Below are 13,529 nucleotides of genomic sequence, written 5' to 3'. Positions count from 1 at the left end.
GTGCCTCGCTGCCTAACTGCCATCTTGGTTGATTTACGGTGCGTATACGCAATATTTATGGCACCTTCAATTAATTGTGCGTTAGATTATTTAAGCATACTTTACTGTTGGGCCCAGGACCCCTTGAATTATTAGTGGGCATTAATTTTTCAGAGGCCTGGCTCGGCCCGGCTTGGTATTAGCATTAAGTTGCCCCATTCTGGGGCACGTGTGGATTTGTTGGGAGGCTTTAAGGTGCGGGTGACACTCTAAGCTCCACCACCACGTTGATGTACTGCCAGACATCAAGCAACATTTTGGGGACTATAACCGAGTCGGATCATGGCTGATAGCATTAATACCGACCGAGTGACCGAGTCAAACAGTGCTTGCAACATATATATTGTTTCCATTGTGATGCATCTGCGCATAGCTACGATTTATACGCTCTGCTTGACATTTGGTTTATCAATCAGCGAGCGTTCTCCATATGGTCCCTGGCAGCGCTCCCTCCTTCTCCTACCATTTTCCATTAATCACGGCCCGTACTTTGCCCTTGGCAGCCCCTCTTTGCATATCGATTTTTATTCGCCCATATGCGACTTTGAAACTGTTGTCCAAAAATTAAGGCTGATTCGATGTTGTTTCTGGCAGGAGCAGCAGGATGGGATTGTGGGGCCGCCACATATGCACCAGAGTCGTACCATTTCGCATCATTTATTTCAATCGCAACTACAATGGCCAGGCTGCATTCCATTTAGCAGAGCTGGCCGCATCCTCCCCCTTCGGGTATTGTTTTGGGCCGAGGCATAATTAAAACCGCAAATAGCTCGCGATGCTAATGATGACCATGTTGCTGGTGATGATCGCTGTGCGGCCGAGCCGAGCCAACAAACGATGACCAGCATCTATTATCCATTGTCTATGGGCCCAGCCGCCTACCACCACCACCGACATCCATGCAACATCGTCATCCATATCAAATGGCCCTCCACCATGCCCCATCGTGTCTTGTCATGTGAGCCTCCGTTGCAGAGCACAATGCACCTTTCTTCCACAAAAAATTGTATGCCACATTCGGTGTACAATTTCAAAATTGTAATTATGCGCCCGTTGCCCAGTTAATTACACTTTACAAAAAAATTAAATATTCCAAATCAATATGGAAAACCACACACACCGAACAGACTCTGCCTCAGTTCAGATTGCGCATACGCCGTGTTGAACCGTTTATTAGTTTTGGATTTTCGTTTGATTGCGCTATTCGGCCAATAGATTTCAATGCTTCAATTAGCAGAATTAAAATGTTTACCCTTTCGGTCGAGCTTTCAATTTTAAGCTGCACTTTTTATCTTTTTTTTTCGGTTTTTGCTTTTTTTTTTTTTTTTTGTGGCAATTATCCCGAGACCTCGAAATTTTCCAGTTCATTTTGTGACAGAGCTGCGGACTCGGGCTAAGAGGCTTAGCGGTGATGTGGGTACCCTTTCAGGGCTTATTCATTTATCAAAGTGGCATTAAATTTAGCAAAACGAATCAGTTTTAAACGTTATAATTTAACAGAAACTTTATAAAAATCAAACAGCAGTTGAGTTGGAGGTCTATGATGTTACTGAGGCTACTTTTCTTGGTTATATTTTCTATTTTCAACGAGTCCTTGGCCCACCACTTGCCTCTCATAACAGGTATGAGTTTAAATAATAATTAAGGGCTAAAAATAATAATTATATTTTCCCTTAGCTTGTGTCCACAATGATATCTGGGTGGAGTGCAAACCAGTGTGTCCTAAGATCTGTTCCGATTATTTGTACAAAAACCGATGCAGTCCCAAGAAGTGCCAACCGGGCTGCGCCTGTCCAAACGGCTGGCTGAGGAGAAACAACGACTTGGGCTACTGCATTCCACAACACAAATGTAACCGCTGGATAATAAATTAAATATTTACTTGTTTTTTTTAAACTGAAACCATAAACAAGAAATTGTACTGACAGAACTGTAGTAATTTGTCATTTTCCTTGGAGTTTCCTTAGTAAATTCTAAGTATTAAGTAGTTCTTCTTTTTCAAAGCCCCTTTGCATGTCAGAATTTTAAGAATTGTGTTGACTTGCATTTGACAACTTAATGAATTTAGGTTTTCCGCCGAGAACGTCCATAAATCTAAACTCCACCCAGAAACCAGATCGCTGCCGTTGGCTGTTGGGGGCATTACCCCCCATTTAACCCCGATACGTGCTGATATTCAGATGCAGTCCGATGATACGAGTATTACATAAGCCCTTCGCGCTGTTGGAGCATTATGAGAAAACTTTTCAAAACGAAAATAACCCACAAAAAAATGTCCGTTACGTGCTCCATAAAATGTCTGCCAGACGCCCCTTACCAACTCGAACACACAAAAAAATAAACATATATTTTAGTGACCGAATTTTCTTAAGGGTTTTGTGCAAGTTTTCTGGGTGAAAAAAAAAAAAAAAAAGTTTTTTTTATTTTTATGTTGTACCGCCAACAGGAAGAAGAACAACAACAATAGCATCCACTAGAAGCGGAAGCATCGAAGTGCGATTGAGGTGGAAAGTCAAGTGTTTGGTTCCGAGGGAGGTCCTTCCTCCTTGCCTCCTCGAAAAAAAGGCCAAAAAGTAGTGTGTAATTTGGTTTTATGCTTTATCGCCTGCTTGATTTTTATTATGATTATTATCGTGGGAATTACGATGCAACTTTCCCATGGAGCTTGCCCGAGAAACTTTTTTGATTGCCGCGTCCCCCCAAAAGAATGTGTGTGTCTCTAGTGATTTATTGGGACGGAAGTCCTATAGGTGGTTGATGATGAGGCGCACTTTATATCCTGATCTTTATTTGATGGTTTAATACGGCCCAGTTGTGTTGTTTTAGTGTGCATGTTTAGAGGAAATACCATAACGCAATTTCCTCAAGTACAAACTAAACAAACTGCCGTGTTCATTTAACATAAAAGCTTATTTCTAGAACTCACGCACTCTCTTACGTATTTGTATCATTTTGTTAACACGTCAAAGGGTTATTGGAACTTACCTGAAATGAGAAGAATAAATACAAGGGTTATTAGTAAGAGGTTTGATTAAAAGTAATGTGATTGGAAGGTAACTGAAACCCCTTTGCCATGAAGGCTTAGCCTAAACGAGACATTCTGCACTATGCACTCAATATGAAAGCCAAAGTATTAAGCCCTCAGAGCCCTAGGACTCTTTTTTCGTTTGTTGCAATTGCTATGCAATGTTGGAAAAATGTTCAACCACAAAGGACTCAAAACCGAAAGAAAAACAAAAACAGCATCCCAGCAGTAAGCCCGATGCTAAGCAGAGCGAGCAAGGATATGCCTTCTGCCCCAGCCTTATAGTCATGCATGTATGTATGTTTGTATGCAAAAATCCTGGCCAACAATGGCGGCACAAGTTAAAGCCAAAACGAAGGGCTTTAGGCCAGAGGTGGAGGTGAGGTGGAGGAGTCGGGGGCCGCTCAAAAGGCCACTAAAGAGATGTAGATCCTTGTGGGGAAGTGGAAGTGTTTGTGTAGATATATTTAACAGCAAAGTCAAGCGCTTGCCGGCGATGTGCACAGCACAAAATCCAAATTTAATGACCAAGTAAAATAGACAGCAAACGAGAGCACCACCAGGATACGGCAGAGCAGGACAGAGAAGAGCACAGCACACTGTCACACGTGTCCTTATGTGCATGTCTGTGGGCAGTAGGGATGTGGCTGGGGCGTGGCACTAATGTTAGTTGAATGTTTGCCGAGCCTTTGTGATCGGCATGCGTCTTTTTGCAATTGGATATGCCTTTTATGCCTTTGGGCTGGCTGTGTGTTAATGTTGACAGTGCTCGTCGGAGCCAAGGACATAACAGACAGGAGAGTTGTGGAAACTACAGCCGCCCATAAGGCAACGCCTCCCCATCCTCCCAAACACACACACACACACTATCTACAGGGAGGCGGACATGGCAGAAGGACCCTTTCGACCACGACCTCGGGCTAAAAGGCATCAGCATCTCGACATCGACATCCACAACTTTTGATGGCTGTCCCGCGCGCCAGTTCATCTCCATCTCTCATATGCCTCCTGCCTCCTGACTGCCTGCCAGGATGCCTGTCTCTTAATGTCCTGTCGACTCGGCCGCCTCCTTTCTCCTCACATATTATGGCAAATTATGACATTGACAAGTGGCCAGGAGGTGTCACATTTCTTGGTCGCCATTTTATTTTTTGTGCAGCAATTTGTTGCTGGCTTGTCATACATCATGCAACACATCAGATACACGAAGGTTCAACTGACAAAGATTAATAATTGTCCTTAAAATAGGATAGAGTTGGCAAGCCTAACACTTTTTCTTCAAGTGTAGAAACCGAAAAACCTTGCACAAATCTAGAAGCCTTTGGCGAATGTCTTTTTCAGCCAACTGTTTGCAGTTTTTGTAGCCCTTTTTTTTTTGGCCTTTTTTTGTTGCTGGCCAAGAGAGCCGTAAGTGCACTAGGCTGAAACTGTTGCATACTTTGCAGCGTCTTCCACTTGGGCATGTCCTTGGTGTTTGTGCGACGTTAAATTTTATTTTCATTACAAATGCATTTGTTGTTTATGCTTTAGCTTTATATATATATTTATATATTCTGTGTGTACATAGACTGCATCAGGACTGGCACTAGGAAAGCCTCTTCTCTACTATTTTCACAGCAGTTGTTTCTATACCAGCTGCTGCTACTGTTGTTTTTATGTTTTTGTTTAGTGTTTTGTTGCTTTCGGTAGCCACGTTTTCGCCATAGCTGTTGATTTTGGTTTTGTTTTGCATTACAAATAACTTTTTCTTATTTATTTCTCTATTTTTGTTGTGTTTTTTTGTGCAGTACGTGCGAGCATTTTAACATTTCAACATTTTCATTGCGTCTCACAAGGGCGGGCGGGCAAGCAAAGTGTTGAAATTTATGCGCATACATTGTTGGTGGAGCGTTCATTCATGCGTTTCCAGTCTCAGTTCCATTTTGAGTGTGCCTCCTGCCTCCTGCCCCAGATAAACCCCAAAAAAAGCCCCAGTCCACGCCCCCAATGCAGTTGATTTCACGATTCATGCATAATTACGAGCGAATCGTAGCTCAAATAGAGCAGAGTATGCATAGATAGATTTTGTATGACCTGCATATATAAATCAAACATAGAATTCCGAATGACACCCAAATATTTATGTACAACAACAGCAAGCGAGCTAGAGAGTGTGATGTTAATCACGTTTCAGAGTATATCTAATCCTGGGATTTGACGACAGATCCCCAACCGAAATGATAAATCACAATCGCCAGGAGCCTTTGATTCCTTGCCACTTGTTTAAAATTCCAAATCATGCTCTCTCCCTAAAATCCAAGCTAGAAACTTTTTTTTTATACCCTTGCAGAGGGTATTATAATTTTGGTCAAAAGTGTGCAACGCAGTGAAGGAGACATCTCCGACCCTATAAAGTATATATATTCTTGATCAGGATCACCTCCTGAGTCGATATAAGCATGTCCGTCTGTCCGTCTGTCCGTCTGTCCGTCTGTCTGTCTGTCTGTCTGTCTGTCTGTCCGTCTGTCTGTCTGTCCGTCTGTCTGTCTGTTTCTACGCAAACTAGTCTCTCAGTTTTAAAGCTATCGAGTTGAAACTTTGCACACACCCTTCTTTCCTTTGCAGGTAGTACATAAGTCGGAACGGCCGGGATCGGTCGACTATATCCTATAGCTGCCATATAACTGATTGATCGGAAATGGCATAACTTCGTTGTTTTTCAAGTTAGAAGGTTGGGACTTTCTATGGATTCTTATTTGGTCCAACTTATACGATCTGCCAAATTTCATAAAGATCGGTCGACTATATCCTATAGCTGCCATATAACTGATTGATCGGAAATGGCATAACTTCGTTGTTTTTCAAGTTAGAAGGATGGGATTTTCAATGTATGCTTCTTTGGTCAAAATAATTCGATATGCCAAATTTCATAAGGATCGGCCGACTATATACGATCCGCTGTATATCTAATAATATAGATGCGTGGCGCCACCTATCGGACTGCGACTGAACTGCAAGGGTATATAAACTTCGGCTCTGCCCGAAGTTAGCTTTCCTTTCTTGTTTTTTAATCTTTCGGGCGGAAAACATTAAACAGGATTTAGTTCTAGTAATAAACGTTGAAAAGTTTGGCATTGAGAAAGCTTTTAACACGAAATTGCAGCAGTAGCAGTAGCAGTAGCAGTAGTAGAAGTAGAAGCAGCACCCTGGAAAAGTTTTTGGCATTAAAAACCCAAAAATGTTAATGCGACAAAATGTAAATTGAATTCAAGTGTGTGGGAAGGACATTCCCCAGTTGTCCTGTGGCTCCGCCATTAGGTTTATGTGGCAAGTTGGCCCATTTCTTTCCTGGGGTCAATTGAAAGCAATTAAAATGTGAGTGTTTGCCAGAAATGTTCAGAAGTTCTAAAGCTGAAAAATATGCCATGATTTCTGGATGGGGGCGAGGATAAAAAAAGGGAAACTTTTTTCATAAAGGAGACTTTCATTAAGACTTCGCGAGAAAGATTAAAATAGAGGCACTCTCTTCCATGACATTCCATCTTCCATGATGACAATGATGTTGTTATTATTCTTACTTGTTTTCTCTTTCAAGGGATTTATGAAACTTATAAAGTCCCTTTTCCACAACTTTTCCTGGCATAAAATGTAAATTTGAAGCCACTGCACTGAAAACAACCTTCGATGTACTCCTAATCGAGAGAGCCCTCCTCCTCCTCCTCCACCTCCTCTGCCAGGCGGTAATTAAAAGATTAATTTTTAATGCGCGCTTAGTCAAAATGCGACTGCGGCGCCCCATAAAAAATAAAAGGATCTGCGAAATTAGGACACACACAGGCTAACATTTTCATACATTGTAGTTTTTATCCGGCTCTCGGGCTTTTCATCATCATCACCAGCATCATAGTCATCTGGCTGTTTTATGAACCATATCCTTCATCCTTCAGCCTCTGCCTCAACCTCCACACTCCTTTATTTTCTTTTGTTTAATTTTTTATTATTATGCTACGGGCTTTTATACATTTTTCTGGTTGTTTTTTTAGTGCAACTGCAAATGAAATCAGTGTGTGTGAGTGAGTGTGCCAGTACACCTTTAAATTTTTAATGCATTTTGTTGTCCTCTGCCTGATTTTACACTTGTTTCGTGTTTCACTTCCTGTTCTCCTTGCAGGATAAAGGGGAAAAAGGATGCTTGTTTAATTTTTAAACAGGACAGCTGCGAATAAATAAAAATTAATTCGTTCTACTGGCTCCAGACAAATATAAAAGTGTGATATATTCAATCAGTAGAAATAATTTATTATTTGCCGAAAACACCGGTAATAATTTATAGAAATCAAAGGATTAAATGATGAATCAGACTCCAGCATAGGTGAGGAAATAAATTGCGGAATATACATTTTCCATTTCCATTTCCCAGCTGGAATGAAAACAACATTAATCGCGATTTTCCGCTCATTTCTCTTTCGCTTATCAACGCTCCTGTTCTGTCAACAAGAATAGCTCCCCAGTCTCCTATCTCTTTCTATACTATTATAGCTATCTCTTTCAGTTGGTGCCGGGGTTCGTGCACTATCATTAATATTTGAAATGCAGAAAAGTTGCCAACACTTTTCCCTCTTGTTTTTTGTTTACAATCTCCAGCGACAAAGCGGGCGCATAATTAGCTGCTGCACAGAAACAAAAAAAAAAATAAACAAAAATTTAACTTGGCCAGCCAATTAGGGAAAAAAGGAGAGCTGAAACGGCAAACAGACACAGATCCGCAGATACCAAAAGGCGGCCCGAAAACGTTACTCAACCAAATAAACCTGACAAATTACATGGTTCGTTGCCGAAATCCCAAAAAGAGCCACATTGTTTATGGCATTTAATACGAAAACAACTTTCAGCCGTACATTATGCGACAGCTTGTTGCAGCGGTGGCTTTTTGAACTAAACTATAACTCTAACTGCGATTTAAGAGTCGAATAGCACGCCCCAGGAGACCCATCCACACCATCACGCCACGCCCTCTTAACTATAGTAGAGATATAGTAGAGTAGTAGGGTAGAGACCCCAGTGCCCCTCTAGGGTTAACCAAGCGTTACATCTGAACTATGTCGGTTGTCACAGGTAATTTTGCCGTCACTCTTTCTTGTTTTTCTGTCGCATCACTATGGTTCTTGACATTGACTGGCTGAACTAATAACCGCATGAGCCTAAAGCCTGATTAAACTGCGGTTAATGAGCCCCGCCCCCGGGGGCACCCACCAAGCATGGAAATTAATCTGAAAAGCGGGTAGCTGGTAGCTGGGCGGTACAGGTGGTGGCGGTGGTGGTGGTGTGCACCACCGGATCGTTTCAGATGTCACAAGGTGTTTTTGGCTAACCACAAGTTGCACAAGTTTTATTCGCGGTGCTATCTGGCAGTGGCGGCTTTGACTTTGGTAATCGAGTGTCTCTGGCATATCTCAGGTGTCACCACAGCACACTTGACCTTGCCTTGTGGGTGGCTAAGATACACAAGGCTGCCGCCTCATCATGATGAGCAGCAGCAACCTGTCGAGTGTTGTTGTTTTACTGTCGAATCATTCAAAACATAGAAATAGGAGACTGTCAAAATTTCATGTGCACTCCTCATCAATCTGGATTTTGTAAATGACAAATTGAAGAGCGACCAGCCCAGCAAAAAATACCACGGAAAAAAAAGCAGCATTCCTCCCTCTCCATATGCCTTCCAAAAAAGCACCCAAGGCCGCAAAGCTCCAGCTTAATCAGTACACACGTTTTTTCGATGCCAAGAAGTCACTGCCGCCCGACAAGAGTATCCTGAATGATACGAAGCCACCCGGTCTCTACCATCAGGAGAGCGTCTATGTACTGTCGACGAAAAAGAACAAACGACGACCTGGAAGGGACAACAATCCGCCCACATGGCGTCGCACTCGGGGCGGTGGCGGCAATGATACCGACCACTTCATGGTCGTTACCCAGGATTACACCCAGCATCAGAAGGAGAAGCAGTCCCTGACCGCCTCGCAGCTAGATGCCATTTGCTATGATGTCATGAAGGAGCCGCCCCCACCGGTCCATCTGGAGGGCACCGACATAGTGCCCAGTATCCGGGGTCTGCGCCTGAGCATATGCGTGGAGAACACTAGGTTTCAGTTGGTCGCCAAGGTAACCCGTAACATGGGATTCCAGCACGTGCCCGAACACCGACTCTGGAACATCCAATGGTCGGACTCTACACCGCATCACGATCTGTTGCGCAGCATGAAGCGCTTCCAGCAAATCAATCACTTCCCCGGCATGGTGGAGATCTGCCGCAAGGATCTGCTTTCCCGTAATCTGAATCGTATGCTTAAGCTCTTTCCGGGAGACTATCGTATATTCCCAAAGACCTGGCTAATGCCAACAGAGTGGGTATCTTAGAAATTTGATTTATGTTCTATTATTAACTTGAATCTAATTGTAATAGTGCCTATGATGTGGCCATCTATGCCAGTAAACATAAACGCACCTTTATCCTGAAGCCTTACTCGGCTGGACAGGGTAGGGGCATTTGGATAACCACCGATCTGAGGAGCGTTGGCAAGCGGGAGAAGCTAATATGCCAGACCTACATAGAAAGAGTAAGTATTTCAAGAGATAATCTTTGAGTTTGGAGCTAATAGTTTGGAACCTCCTCTCTGGCTAGCCCCTGCTTATCGATGGCTACAAGTTTGATTTGCGGGTCTACACTTTGGTCACCTCAGTGGATCCCCTCAGAATATTCGTCTATAACGAGGGCCTGGCCCGGTTCGCCACCCACAAGTACGTGCCACCGACGATGGGCAACAGCAGCAACCTGTTCATGCACCTGACCAACTACTGTCTGAATCGCCGTAACTCGCAGTACATAATGGGTAGCACCCCGGAAGTCGGCTCCAAGCGGAAGCTGAGCGCCTTCAACAAATGGCTAGTGGAGCACAACTACGATGTGGCCGAGTTCTGGGCGAGTGTGGACGATGCCATCATCAAGACGGTGATCAGTGCTTGGCCGGTGCTGAAGCACAATTACAATGTCTGCTTTCCCAAGCACGATAAAATCCAGGCCAGCTTCCAGTTGCTCGGCTTCGACATCCTGGTCGACTGGAAGCTAAAGCCCTACATTTTGGAGGTGAATCACACGCCCAGCCTGAGTGCCGACGAGTCAGTGGACATGGAGGTGAAGAGGCCCCTCATCCGGGATACATTGAATCTACTGAGCACTGCGCTGGTGGACAAGGAGCAGATCATACGCGACGATCGGATCGAACACCGGGCGAGGCTATTGAGGAACATCTATCGGAAGAAAATGGGCGTTAATGTCCAGACGAATGGAAACTCTTCGCCGTCGAGGGAGGCCGGTGGCAGTGAAGTGCGCCAGACCTGTTCCATCGGGGCACTCACCCAGCAGATCGCCTGGGAGGAGAGCCACCTGGGTAACTATCGGCGCATCATGCCGCCGCGCGACTCCGAGAAGGTCAACTACTATTGCAAGTTCTACGAGCAGAACAAGCAGCCGATGTTCGCCAACACGGTGTCCAGTCGTCGGCGCGAGGAGCTCAACCACCAGGTCATGCACCGCCACCAGCGCGAACAGCAGCTGCGGATGGAACAGCAACAGGCCCAGAAGCGTGCCCGGTGGCCGGGCGAGCAGTTGGAGGTCGTCCCCATGAATCCCGTCATCCAGCAGATAAAACGACGCCGCGAAGAGGTGGAGGCCCAGGCCAAGAAGCATCGGGCCATCATCGCCCGCGAAATCCAGCGTCAGAAGGAGCAGCTCCTGGCCCCCACCTGTGCCAAGGAACGGCTCGGCATCTGGCAGAGTCTGCGACGCGAGAAGCTGCGAAGGAAGTACTCGCCGAAGCGAAGCACCAGCCTGGCGAAAGGAAGCCATCGGCGGCATAAACATCGACATGTCAGCCAGAGGGTAAGGCAACAGCGGATGCTCGAGATAGAGGCCCAGAAGGATGCCAAGTTTTTGGAGGAGCACTCCAAGAAGACGCGACTGGAGGGCGGGGTAATCACCGTCGATCCCACACCCAGCAAGACGAGTGTCAAAGTCCAAAGGAGCGGCAGCGGCAAAGGCAAGTCAAAGGCCAAAGGATCAAGGAAGAAACGAAAGGCCAAGTCAACTAACCTCAGCCTGGAGGCCAAGTCCAAGGAGCAGATAGAGCCTTCCAGACTTCCATCCACGCACTGGACAGCTGGGACTATAACCGAAACAGAAACCGCACAGCATCAGAACTGGCGACGGGAGCGGGCCAGCCAACTCGAAGACACCCATCTCCGGGAACTGGTAAGGATCTTATCCTTCCGAAACCTCTATCCTTGATAACCTCCCTCTCCCTTTCAGATATTTTCAAAAATGTACGAAAATGGACATTTGACGAAAAATGATATCAAGTGCTTCCCCGATCTCCTATACAGCATTCTAAGTAACGATGGCAGTTGCTACTCCGGGCAGTCCTAGTGGCATCTACTCCTGTGGATCCAGTGGACTACTATACTCCTTGTTATTGTCTAAATGGCTTAGCCAAGAAGGTTCGTTTGAAATAAAAAACAGCCAAGTATTCGTTTCTATTCAAAGAGGAAAGTTTTTATTCCAATCGAAGCTCCTCAATAGGCCCCCCTCGTACATCGTCATAATTCACATTGTTTTCTGGATATTCGCGTAAAGCCGAACTTTATGTCACCGATGGCGGCGAACATAAAAGAAAATCATAAAAAATGGCAATGGCTAGGGGGATGTGAGGGGGTGTGGATAATGGGAATATGAAACAGATAAAGGATGACTCCTTTGAAGGGAGCCGCCTCATCGATTTGTCAAAGATTCGCGGCAGATCCTTGTTGTTTTTTTAGAAACTGAAACAAAATATGGGAACTTGGAAGTAGACTATAGTATAGAGTTACTCTTAAACTTGACTTGACTTTCTATCAGTGTATCCTTTATCCTTTTTTTCCTCTGCTAGTTCCATTTGCTGGAAATCTTTGCCTTCTTTGATGGGCGCATGCATAAACAAAATGCAATACAATACGCGGCATGGGAGCCGTACAACGTGCATTATTGAAAACCTCAGTTGCCATGAGCTACCGTCGTCCTGCCCCTTTGCCGCATCCTTTTGGCTCCCCCCCCCCCCCCCCATGGGCCTCCTCAGAGAGATGCAGAGGGCTTGGCTTTTCCAGGGCTTGGGTTTGGTTTAGGTCTATGGCTTTGGCTTTGGGTTTGGCTTCGGCTTCGGCTTTTGCCGTCACCGCATGTCCTTCGTTGCACCACCAAGAGTCCTCCCAACCGCCCAACTACCCACCTACGCATTATGGTCTGCTGGTTTCTCCTCCTGCCTCCCCCTGCCGTACTCCCTAGCATGTGTCACACATATTGCTCACAGGCTGCAGCTGCCGCTACACATTCCTGGGCTTTAGCTTATGGCAGACTGAATTTTTTTTCTTCCTATATATATATATTTTTTCTGCTCCTTACCAACAAAGTCGAACAGCGCTCTGATAAGCCGCTTCAAAGAGGGTTTTACATATGCCAGGCAGCTGCCACCTCCACTGGCCTGGCCCGGTTGCATTTGCATTGTGGCTGCCACGCCTGCTGGCCTTCAAGCTAATACATTATTGAACATTGTTGCCCTCCGCTGGTGTCAGCTAATACCCGACGTCGTACCAACTTTTATTGCATTTTTTTCACTCACTCTCCCCAAAAACCAAGCTAACTGGCTGGATGGCTGCCTTCTTCAACTTTAACCCCTCGTTTGGTGGCACAACTTTATCATTTTCGTATCATGCTACCCATTTTGCCAGCACATATGCCAGCAAAAGGCAAATTTCCTTTGATGCTTTTAGTGTCTTCTTATTAAAAAGTTTTTAATCTTATCCCGAAAAGCTTTTTGTTCCATGCGGATAAGCGGCATCCATCTCCATCTCCATTTGGCTCGTCTTTTTCGGGGCTGCGGAAATGAGCGACGGAGCACATAGTTCCACAAAAGTTTCCAGGCTTCTGGGTCATGTGAGTGTGTGGATAGAAGGAGGCATGGAACAGTGTAGTCTGCATTGTTGACAAAAGTTCCGGCTGCTATTAGAGGTCGTTTAGTTTGCGATTAGTTAAGCCAAAGCCAGTTGGAGCGTATGATGGAGCGTTGCTCGGCGAGGAACGTGCCCGGCCCGGCCCGGCCTGGCCCAAGTTTTCCTCCGAAAACTTTTCCAAACACAGTTTTCTTTCGTTTCAGTCTCTCTCTTTTGAAGGAAATTGCATTTGTCAGAAGAGCATCTAAATGCAGTTTAAAATTTCCTTAGTAAGTGGCGAATAATTGATGGTTTCAGTCAGTTTTCCTTTCAAATGTATCAGTTTTCGGCACCTATTATAATAGCCACCAAAAGTCATTATCCCTCGCTTGTAAATCATATCTGGCACTTGACATGAAATGCACTTAAGCCGGGCTTTATTTTTCCTTTTCCCAGTTTTCCCTTTAAA

At 44.9% G+C, this 13,529-nt stretch overlaps 3 protein-coding genes across 25 annotated transcripts in view; 2 read left to right on the top strand and 1 right to left on the bottom strand.

Moving 5' to 3' along the window:
* The window catches only part of LOC6496019 (heterogeneous nuclear ribonucleoprotein L), a 100,821-nt gene that overhangs the window by 58,871 nt on the left and 28,421 nt on the right, over window positions 1–13,529 (bottom strand). The gene's annotated exons all lie outside the window — the stretch shown is intronic.
* LOC26514383 (venom serine protease inhibitor) lies at window positions 1,566–1,974 on the top strand. The gene is made up of 2 exons (XM_014908528.3): window positions 1,566–1,661; window positions 1,717–1,974. The coding sequence occupies exons 1-2, from the start codon at window positions 1,580–1,582 to the stop codon at window positions 1,911–1,913; spliced, it is 279 nt and encodes a 92-aa protein (XP_014764014.1). The 5' UTR covers window positions 1,566–1,579; the 3' UTR covers window positions 1,914–1,974.
* On the top strand, window positions 8,655–11,641 carry LOC6494590 (tubulin polyglutamylase ttll6). Its single transcript, XM_001960015.4, has 4 exons — window positions 8,655–9,447; window positions 9,507–9,660; window positions 9,726–11,351; window positions 11,409–11,641. The coding sequence occupies exons 1-4, from the start codon at window positions 8,756–8,758 to the stop codon at window positions 11,523–11,525; spliced, it is 2,589 nt and encodes an 862-aa protein (XP_001960051.1). The 5' UTR covers window positions 8,655–8,755; the 3' UTR covers window positions 11,526–11,641.

The sequence above is a fragment of the Drosophila ananassae genome, chromosome 3L (genome assembly GCF_017639315.1).
Source record: "Drosophila ananassae strain 14024-0371.13 chromosome 3L, ASM1763931v2, whole genome shotgun sequence".
NCBI classification, from domain to species: domain Eukaryota; kingdom Metazoa; phylum Arthropoda; class Insecta; order Diptera; family Drosophilidae; genus Drosophila; species Drosophila ananassae.
This window is presented reverse-complemented; position numbering and strand designations above follow the sequence as displayed.

What these genes read in the sequence shown, in the direction of transcription:
- LOC26514383 (XM_014908528.3), top strand. Translation starts at nt 1,580, where the DNA reads ATGATGTTACTGAGGCTACTTTTCTTGGTTATATTTTCTATTTTCAAC. An exon ending in CCACTTGCCTCTCATAACAG is followed by an intron (nt 1,662 to 1,716) that starts GTATGAGTTTAA and finishes ATTTTCCCTTAG; the next exon opens with CTTGTGTCCACAATGATATC.
- LOC6494590 (XM_001960015.4), top strand. Translation starts at nt 8,756, where the DNA reads ATGCCTTCCAAAAAAGCACCCAAGGCCGCAAAGCTCCAGCTTAATCAG. An exon ending in ACCTGGCTAATGCCAACAGA is followed by an intron (nt 9,448 to 9,506) that starts GTGGGTATCTTA and finishes TAATTGTAATAG; the next exon opens with TGCCTATGATGTGGCCATCT. An exon ending in GCCAGACCTACATAGAAAGA is followed by an intron (nt 9,661 to 9,725) that starts GTAAGTATTTCA and finishes CTCTCTGGCTAG; the next exon opens with CCCCTGCTTATCGATGGCTA.